This window comes from Priapulus caudatus, unplaced genomic scaffold, assembly GCF_000485595.1.
Source record: "Priapulus caudatus unplaced genomic scaffold, Priapulus_caudatus-5.0.1 Scaffold104, whole genome shotgun sequence".
NCBI classification, from domain to species: domain Eukaryota; kingdom Metazoa; phylum Priapulida; class Priapulimorpha; order Priapulimorphida; family Priapulidae; genus Priapulus; species Priapulus caudatus.
Genome location: NW_014577165.1, coordinates 462,440 through 472,571, shown reverse-complemented (window position 1 = coordinate 472,571; position 10,132 = coordinate 462,440). Strand labels below are relative to the sequence as shown.

General features: G+C 45.0%; 1 protein-coding gene across 3 annotated transcripts in view; it reads left to right on the top strand.

Annotated features, from left to right (window-relative positions):
* Positions 1–10,132, top strand: part of LOC106805185 (PERQ amino acid-rich with GYF domain-containing protein 2-like) — a 45,168-nt gene that overhangs the window by 6,078 nt on the left and 28,958 nt on the right. For all 3 annotated transcript variants that reach the window (XR_001393404.1, XM_014806683.1, XM_014806684.1), the window contains exons 2-14: positions 1,003–1,039; positions 1,642–1,725; positions 2,276–2,411; positions 4,010–4,130; positions 4,754–4,891; positions 5,614–5,847; positions 6,303–6,431; positions 6,833–6,927; positions 7,226–7,876; positions 8,276–8,387; positions 8,719–8,820; positions 9,133–9,209; positions 9,546–9,718. Coding sequence is in view for 2 of the 3 variants with exons in the window: in XM_014806683.1 (XP_014662169.1) it covers positions 1,008–1,039; positions 1,642–1,725; positions 2,276–2,411; positions 4,010–4,130; positions 4,754–4,891; positions 5,614–5,847; positions 6,303–6,431; positions 6,833–6,927; positions 7,226–7,876; positions 8,276–8,387; positions 8,719–8,820; positions 9,133–9,209; positions 9,546–9,718 (2,084 nt within the window). In the remaining variant the exon portion in view is untranslated. The remainder of the gene's footprint in view (positions 1–1,002; positions 1,040–1,641; positions 1,726–2,275; positions 2,412–4,009; positions 4,131–4,753; positions 4,892–5,613; positions 5,848–6,302; positions 6,432–6,832; positions 6,928–7,225; positions 7,877–8,275; positions 8,388–8,718; positions 8,821–9,132; positions 9,210–9,545; positions 9,719–10,132) is intronic.

Genomic DNA, 10,132 nt, shown 5'->3' with positions numbered 1-10,132 from the left:
CTATGTGTGTGTGAGTGTGTGCGTGTGTGTGTGTGTGCGCGTGCGTGTGTGCGCGCGTGTGTGTGTGTGCGTGTGTGCGTGTATGTGTGTGTGCACGCGCGTGTGTGTGCGTGTGTGTGCGCGCGTGTGTGTAGTAGATAGTATTGGTCAACATTTCGTCATGTCGGCCATACTGGAATTTAAGATGGCTGCCATATGGTTTGACAGACATGTCAAATCAATCCATTATTGAAGTCAGCATGTCAAAATGCTCTAGTGTACCAAATTTCAGCGCCGCAAGTCATTTAGAACCCAAGATAGTAATGTTCAATGTTTCGTCATGGTCGCCATATTGGAATTCAAAATGGCTGCCATATGGTTTGTCAGACATTTCAAATCAATCCATTATTGAACTCAGCATGGCAAAATGCTCTTGTGTACCAAATTTCAGCGCCGCAGGTCATTTAGAAATTAGAACTCAAGATAGTAATGTTCAATGTTTCGTCATGGTGGCCATATTGGAATTCAAAATGGCTGCCATATGGTTTGTCAGACATGTCAAATCAATCCGTTATTGAACTCAGCATGTCAAAATGCTCTTGTGTACCAAATATAAGCGCCACATGTCATTTAGAACCCAAGATAGTAATGTTCAATGTTTCGTCATGGTGGCCATATTGGAATTCAAGATGGCGGCTGATCCATTGGTCAGATCTCTTGGATCCGGCAATTTTTGAAATCAGCGCCCCAAAATACCCCTGTATACAAAATTTCACCCTTTCTGCCAGATGTGAACATTTTTTTCACATATCTGCCTCACTAAGAGTGCTGGGTGCTTTCGTAACAGACATGGGGAGTAGAGAGGGTGCTGTGAACAGACGTCCAGACATCTGGTTATATGTAATCCTACTCATCACGGCATGTGGTGGTGTCATTTATGCTACCGATGATCACACACATACATCCCTAATTACTAATACAGTAAACGATAGTAATAATAGTATGTTATTGTCTCCTTTTCAGAAAATATGTCTGAGACATTGACATTTGGCCCAGAATGGTAAGTTGTTATAGATGTGTCACAGATGCAATTTGACACCCATATGATAGAAGGAGTATGACTTTGTGTAACCTTGACATTATTACATGCAATGAACATTGTACATTATTAATATTATAAAAACATGTGAAGAAGAGGCCTGTACAACCTCTATTGGGGGCCACTCTACTGTGCTACCCCATGTGGTTTCAAACTTTCAATATGTGGGTTATTGGATGCAATATTATGTACATTATTATGAAGTTTGGAAGGGCTGCTCAGGGTTGATGTTTAATCATGCTTCAAATGATTAATCAAATGAGTGTTGAATATATAAGCACTAATAAACTTACATGCTGCAGCAACTAAAAGCTGGACCTGCTTCATTACTGGTAATCTTTGCAATACATTATTTCTTATCTATCATTCAGAATTAAATCGGAGTGGCCTATGTAATGCAGTGATGTTACCGTTGGGTGTGATCACTACACTCAATAGTAACCACACTGATGATTTCCAGTGGCAATACCATTGTGTTTCTCATGATTATATAAGAAAGAAGCGTTTTATCATTCTCAGTTTCTGTGATGGATGTTAAGTTGTTAACCATTGCTTTCCATCAGGCTCCGTGCGCTTTCTGGTGGCAGCAGTGTGACGTCCCCACCACCGTCACCCGGACTCCCTAAGTTCAAGCTAGCACAGTATCGGTGTGTACTAACAGAGAGTAAGCTAGTTAAAAAAATCTGCCGCAGAACATAATTGATCACAAGCAAAAACAGCTGAAGCTGACTACTGCTTTGGGCTGAATACTTCAGGCGTTGACGTTAACACGCTTCCTCTTTTCCGGAACAAGCAGATCTGCTCTTGGAATATTAAAAGTAACTATGCACTTTTCTGGTGGAAAAGCTGGGAACGAAAACGTTTTATTAGGTATTCGCTGAGGATTTTGCTATCACACTGTCTAACAATCCTGAAGACCACCCTTATAGTAGTGTGTGATAGTATGTACGCATTTGGGAATATATATAACGGTTACGTGGCTCAGGTAATCATTTTACCAAATAACTCTATAATGTCTAAGAAAAATTATAATTTGGCGTCCGGGAGTAAATATAGCATTTTTTCTTCATTGTGACTCCTGCTACTTTCAGTCAATAAAGACTAAGGAAATGACGATATACTTGAGCCCATTGTAGTGCATGTGGGGTTTGTGAATGATTCTCAACTCACTCCTGACATTTGCGCTTTCTTTGCCAGCTATGGACGTGAGGAGATGCTCGCTCTGTTCAATCCGCCGGCCCAGCCACCGGACGACCTTCTTCCGGTCACAAGCCTGGTCAGCGAGAAATCCCTGCATCCCCTCGCATTCTCCCCACTATCCGAAGACGAACAGGTGATAGCCAATATGCAGCGTGAGACTAATGAGAATAGTAATAGGTAGTGATGTCACGATCTTCGATTATACTCGATCATTGGTTGAACAGTGGCTCAAACCAAGCGCTTGGTTATCAAAATCCATAATCGATTTCATTGAAAGAAAAAAAACGAAAAAAATAACAAATCGAAATAAATGTAAAACTTGAACAAGAAAACTTGGAAAAGTGATGAGAATCAGATATATCATCGCTACTATACAAGTTATCCTTTATTAACATACATGTATTATACACACAGTAGTAAACAGTGCAAAACAAACAGTAAACAGGGCTAAACAAGCACATACATGCACACACGTACATGCACACGACGTTACGCACACGCAGGCATTCAACACCTCGAGTAACCGATTGTAACCGATCATTGGTTACTTGGGTCCAACCGATGATCGATTACGAAATTACAACCGATTGACAACACTAATAGGTATAGCTATCGTACAGCAGTCCCAGCTTCATGGGGACAGGTCGGGTACTGTGAAAATATCCCGATTAAGCGGTTGTCCCAGTTAGGCAGTGAACGCACAACAACATGCATAAGGATTGTTTTTCGAAGACATCTGTCAAGTGATGCCCTGTGTATCCGCTATCCAAGGCCTGGGGCCCGTTGTCAGAAACTTCGTAAAGTTACGATTAATTTTAAGACTAATGTAAGTAATGTTAATGTTAAAAGAAAAGTTAATAGCGTTGACAGAAATCTATCGTAACTAAACTTACTTAAGTGAAAACTTACAATAACAGGAACTTCATCACAAGGCTGCTGATTGGATGAGAATCGATCACAAAATTCAAATTCCTACACATTTATTGTACATCACAGTAATTTATGTATATATTATGATGGCTAACCACATATAAATAATATTTGATGAAAAATGACGTGGTCATGAATTCATTCTGCACAACAAGACAAATTCTCACACTGTAACACGAGACGCGAGAATCGTGGCAAGCGTTGCAAACCTTTGAAACAAGAGAACAAATGCCATACGCCATTTGTAAATGTTTTGACACTTTTGTTTTGCTTCGATCGGTAGATAATTAATGTTTTTGACGTGTTTTTCAAGAAAAACATGATATTACTCATTAATATATAATATAATATCACTATAATTTTAATTCTTAGTCTAAATGTGTTATTTTCAGCTTAATATTAAAGTTAAAGGAGGGTCTAGGATCTCTTAAGTTAAGAGAAAAGTTACGAGAATTTTTAATTCTCTTACCTTTACGAAGTTTCTGTCAACTCTCTAAGAGAAACAGTTAATGTTAAGGTTAATGTTAAGACTAATTTGTTTCTGACAATGGGCCCCTGGTAAAGTTGGGTAATACTCTAATAGATAGAGTAGGCATAGAACAGTAGCTATAGGAACAGATATACGCAATAAAGTATGAGAATAAAAGTTGTGTAGATGTGTAGAGATGTAATAGAGAAATGTAACTATAATATAATGAATAATAGGGAGCGTGCATGCGTGTCTATGTGCAGGCCTGCGTGCGAGCATGTGGTGTTACTAGTTCTCAACAACCTTGGTGTGACATTGGTGTTGCTTTACAGCGGAGTGCACTACAGTCAGTAAACAGTACAGCCGTGCTGAGAGTGATGGGGAGAGGCGGGCCGGCAGGAGGGGTGCGCGGGGCTCTGAGGGGAGGTGGTGTCGACAGAGGCAGAGGCAGAGGTATGTGTGTATCCAGGCCATAAAATCCTAAGGGATTTATGTAAACACTAGGGGTTTATGTGCTCTTGTGAGTATGCATGTATGTACAACACCTCAACACCTATCTTGTAACACATGTCCAGACTCTGGCACCTCATTATGATGTAATTAAATACTGCAGGTTGTTTGATTTTGCTTAGGTTCATATCGAATTAAGATCACTGGGAAGTTGTCATTGCCGGCATCCGCTGCGTAAATTGTTTATCATACAGCCCGTGTTTTTTTTTTGTAGAAAGTATATATTTACTTATAGTATTATACTGCTGAATACTTAATCTATCAGTTTATCATACAGCATGGGTTTATTTTAAACTAACTGTAAGAGCACTGTAGGCCATTTTGACTCTTCATTTAGTCATTAACCTCGTTGCGTATCTAGGTCATAGGGCTTGGCTACTTATCACACGCCCTTCACCACGTTATAGCATAGGCAGAAAGCTGTTTACGGATGTGAAAACAGCTAGGGCAAACTTGTAACAAAGTAACAGGTGACAAACGGGTTGGTAACCATCGGCGTGTGTTTACAGCAAGAGAAATGGAAGGATGGGGGAGCGGTGTAGGTAACCATCTGCACGTGTTTACAGGTAGAGGAAGGGAGGGTTGGCGGGGAGGACCCTATGATGAGGAGCACGATGGTTTCATTCGTCAACGTTACGACGATAGAAGCTCGAGTTTGGATGACACTAAAGGACTTCGTGGCGGATTCAGCAGACCATTCCATAGTAAGTACGCAAACATCAAAAATAAACATAGCATAGCAATAGTAACTAGAGCACTCAGAGAGCACAGACCTCCGCCAAGGCAGCTGAATTCTCTCAATGTGGAATTTTTTATTAATTAATTCATTAAGTGGAAAAATTAATTAATTAATTAATTAATTAAATAATTAATTGGATCCGGATTATTGCGAGCGTGCAGGTGGGGGAGGACTGTGGTTGCCCCTTAGCCTGGAGTTGCGTGTTTGTAAGTCTACAGCCAGCGCACCTAGCGGAAGTGAACTGAAACGTGCATGTTAACAAACCCACAAACACACAAACCAACAATCAAACACACGCCGGTGAAAACATAACCCCCGCCAAGCCCCTGGCGGAGGTAATAATATTAGCATTAGTTTTAGTAGTAGTAATTGTAATAAGTGCAATAATGTTTATCGATTGTTGATTGTTAATCGTAGATGTCGTAAGATAATTAGTAAGATAAATACCAGTGGGTAATAAAATAATAGAGTAAGAGTATTAGTATTGTTAACAGTAGCAGTCGTGTTCGGCGGTAACTTGATGCTTGAGATAATTAGTAAGATAATTAGCAAGATAAATAGTAGTAGATGATAAGATAATAGAGTAAGAGTATTAATATATATTAACGGTAATGCAGTCGTGCTGGGCGGTAACTTGATGCTTGAGACGAGCGAGACACCGGCTGTTTTACCGTTTCCGACCTGCAGGTCGCGGTAGTTTCGACGAGCTGGAGCGAGACAAGCCCGTGGAGCGAGACGCGGAGGGTCGCGTCGTCATCGTGAGACGCGGTGGCGGCAGCGGCGGCGAGTACTCGCGGTCGATGAGCACGGAGAACTGGCGCACGCGCGACCGCGCCGACGACGAGGATGGAGGCAGCGCGGGCGGAGGAGGAGGAGGAGGTTGGAGAACGGCCCACCGGTCGGGCGAACGCGACAAGTACGGTGAGTGTGACGTGGTCGTGCGGCGAGAATGACGAGGAGGAGGGGGGGAGAAGGAAGCCCAGCGGGGAGTAGGGGGTGGTGAAGGGAGCCCATGGTGAGGAGGGGTGGAGAAGGCAACCCAGGAGAGGAGGGGTGAAGAAGGGAGCGCAGGGGGGAAGAGCGGGTGGTGAACGGAGCACGGGGGAGGAGGGTGTGGAGAAGGAAGCACAAGGTGGAGGGGGAGGCTAGAACTAGTAGAAGGGTCTGGCGAACAAGGAAAGTACTGTGACCTGTGTGAGCATGGTGTGAAAATGTTAGGAGATTTTCTTAATTGAAATGTTACTTTATTTTTACTCTTATCTGCATTCCCTATGGGCAGCTTTATTATTATATTTCTTAATTAATTTTTTTTATTTATTGAAGGCCGAGCAGTGTGTGGTGTGTGACGTAGTCCAGTAGTCATACTCTATCTTCAGGTCCTAAGGCTGGGGTGTCGAGTTGGCGGGAGCGGACGAAGGATGATCGCGCGGACCGTGAGTTTGTGCGTGACCGTACGAGACACGGCTCACAGCCCAGGAACACGGAGCGGGAGGATGGCAGCAAGGGTAGGTTCGCATGAGCCGTGTCTGTCTACGCAAGGAAGCAAGCCGATGTTTTCAAACCCACACGTTTGCGTCTACACACCGCTTTGGAAAACACTTTTTTTTCGCTCTGTACTACCTCTGAAAGATTGCCTCAAATAACTCGGCTTTTTTCTCGTGTAGATAAGATATGGAGGATCGGAAGATCCTTCATAGATTTTTGTCAGTTAATAGAAAATGTCATGCAAAAGTAATGGCAGCCTGGACTCATGATAGTCAGATAGTGGTAACTATTCATGTTACTTCTGAAAATGTGGCTCAAAGTCATATTTTATAAACTGCATTGTAATGATGAATAGAAAGGTAATGCTGGTAACAACTGTGCTATTTTCTAGGTAATGTTTGTGGCAACCGCTCTGTTTTAGGTGGGGATTTGCCAGAGTGGAGTCAGGACGATCCGTGGGACGTGGATGAAAATGTCGGAACGTTCGACTCGAGTGGTGCCTTTATGGCTGGAAAGGTAAGTGCTTTTTGCGATTACGATTTGCTGTCTTTTACACTATCTACTATCGGTGCCTGGTAGCCTAGAGTGTGTGGGCGTGCGTGGGGACGAGGAGAGAAAAGATAGCGAGTAAGAGAGTGAGGGAAAATCAATGGGAAAGAGAGTGCACGAGAGAGTGAGAAAGTGAGCCGTGAGAGGAGAGAGAGAAAGAGAAGAAGTGAGGGGTGAGAGGAGAGAGAGAAAGAGAGAGAGAAAGAGAGAGAAGAAGAAGAAGTGAGAGCTGAGATGAGTATATTCTCGCACTTAACATCGTCAGGGCGCGGAGGACGGCGAAGCTGACCCACCGGATGAGATTAGAGCGGGCGACGCGAGCGATCAGGGCGACTCTTCCTCCAATGGTGCTAACAACAACCCGACGACCAACAACAACAACCACACCGCGCAGCAGCGACGACCCAGCAGTGAAACGTCTGACGCACGCGCTGACGTCGGCAAAGCGCTGAGCGCCGCTGCAGTCAAACCGGGCAAACAATCGGACGCGCAGCCCGAGCGCACGTCGCTCTCTGAACAGAGCGCCGTCGCCGCCGCCAGGAGAAGGCAGCACTCCGGGGCGGTGGCGCCCCCCGGCAACGGCACGGAGGTGCCAGCATCGTCGTCGTCACCGTCGTCGTCTCCCGGCTCGAACTCGCTGCCTGTAAATAGTGTAGAGAAGACTTCGGCGAGCCAGCCGTCGGCGACGGTCGCGGCGAGGGAGCCGCCCCGCCCCAACCCGCTCGCCTCCCGCGGGTCCCCGCCCAGTGACAACAAACCTACTGTGATCTCACACGCGCCGCAGCAGCAGCAGCCAAAACCCGCCGCGAAGGAGGGAGTGGCGGACGGAGCGAGCGCAGCGACGATAAAGGAGGAAGACTACCTGGACCATATCAAGAAGGCGGCGGAAACGCTCATGGAGACGTGGACGGCCGAGGTGAGGCGGCGGTAGCGCGCGTAGCTGCGTTTTTTTACAATTACTTAGTGTGTGTGCTGTGATGGGGACCTAGAAAGGCAGACGTGATGAGAAAGGCAGAGGTGGTGAGGCTCGTGCAGGTAGTGGTCGTAAACAAGCAGGATGTGCATCTAGTAATGTGGCATATGCACGTACGGGCATATGATAGGGTAATGTGTGACTCTCGCAAAGAGATCAACTGCTAACTTCTCTGCTGCCAAATCGCCAACATGTTCCGCCTCACCTGCTTAGGGGGATTGAATACGCATGCCGAAGCATGGCCTGTCGATAAGCTATAACCAATCCTGCTGGTAGATTTTGAAGGCCGTGTTTATTTAAACCTATCGATTTTTTCCGTATTTGAGCACCTATTATTTGTAGGAGGAGTTAAAACAGGTGTCAGCCCCAGCTCAACCTGCGTCGATGGCTCTGCCGCTTACTCATGCCGATGCGCTGAACTGGTTTTACAAAGACCCCGAGGGAGATCTACAAGGTGGGAAATATAAATAGCGCGCGTTTGCGAGAGTGCATGCGCGCGGGAGGTGAGAGTTGCATGATATCGGTAGAACTGCAGGGGCTTGTAACCAAGGCGTAGTGCTGCTGCCGCTGGTTGTTTCTACCGCTGAGTGTCTTGTACGTGAGTCGTAGTTGGGAGAAGTAGGTTGTGTGATGGGTTGCTAAACTACACTGCTGTGTGACAGGCCCGTTCCAGCCTTCGGAGATGTCAGAGTGGGTTTCCTGCTGGTTTCCTACTGTTTGTGTGAGATAGGTGGCGGTACTAGGGGTGATACGTAACTGACTGCGTTGATGTGCCCCTGCGGCAGGTCCGTTCCAGCCGTCGGAAATGGCAGAGTGGTTTGGCTGCGGATTCTTCCCCATGAACCTGCTAGTGAAGCGTGGCTGCGACAGCTGCTTTCTCACGCTCGGTAGGTGTTTGTTTGCGAGAACTAGACGTTGATAGATCTCCGAATGTGAGACTTGTGGAATTTGTAACATTGTATATAAGTTATATTACATTATTTATCATTGGTTTGTATTGCATAAGTAATAGGTGGTACATCTGTAAACACTAGAGCCCTCTATTGTGAAGAAGAATATCGTGAGCACGAGATTTCATTTCCGCATTTTATTGTGTGTTATACACATGACAAATTACAGTCGACTGTCGATACTATTAACATAAGCAGTGATGTAGTAATGATATAGTATAGCGATATAATGCATGTTTGTGATTGTAGGGGAAATCATTAAGCGGTGGGATAGCGTTCCGTTCTTACCGGGTCTCACGGAACGGTTACCGCCTCTACAGAGCAGTGTAAGTAGTGTGAGCTCGTACAACTGTCATATTTCACACATTTAAAGTGCTCACCTATTATTAAGTTGTTAATCTGGATATTTTTCCAGCAATATATTCATTGCAGATGATTTTACATTATCTTAGGTTATTGTGTTCCAAAGATTAAAAATCATTCATACATCTCTTCACTGAAAAGTCCATCTATCTCTCCATTTATTCATCTATCAATCCGTTCATTCATTGATCGATATAATATTATGACAGATATAAGTAACAATGTAATATGGTTTGATTGCAGCTATCTCTATAACAGATCCGTGTTTTTGTAATGTGCGGCTTTTGTACAATGTTCAGAGCTTGACCACTGGTGAGGTGGGCGCTGGCATAGTGCCTTCTAGCAGCAGCGGCAGTACGCAAGACGCAGGGCACATAGAGCTAATACAGCAGCAGCAGCAGCAGCAACAGCAGCATTACCTACAGCAGCAGCTGGTTCAGCAGCAAATCATGCAGCAGCAAATACTTCTCAGGTGCGTTGTGGTCGCAGCGACGCCGGGCGCTGCGGGTGTGATGTGTGGAGACGGTTAAACGTGGAACGGCTCCGACAGATATATTCCGCGCGTCCCCCCAAGCGCCATCAGTTCTTGTTACGGATGTGTGCGTGCACTCTCGTGTGCGTACATACAATGTGCGAACAAGTCTGCTCTGTCTCAGTAGAAATTTATAGTAGTGCAGATTTAATTTAATCCATTAAGTTAGCGTGTGGGTGGTTGTATGTGAGTACGTACAACATGCGCGTGACCGCAGTACTCTGTGCATGAGCATCAGGCTTGGCTACAGGGGCTTGTCACCCTCGTAAATGCATCCATACGTGTGTGTGTGTGAGAGAGAGAGAGAGAGAGAGAGAGCGTGCGCGCGTGTGCATATCTGTGTGTATACACGTC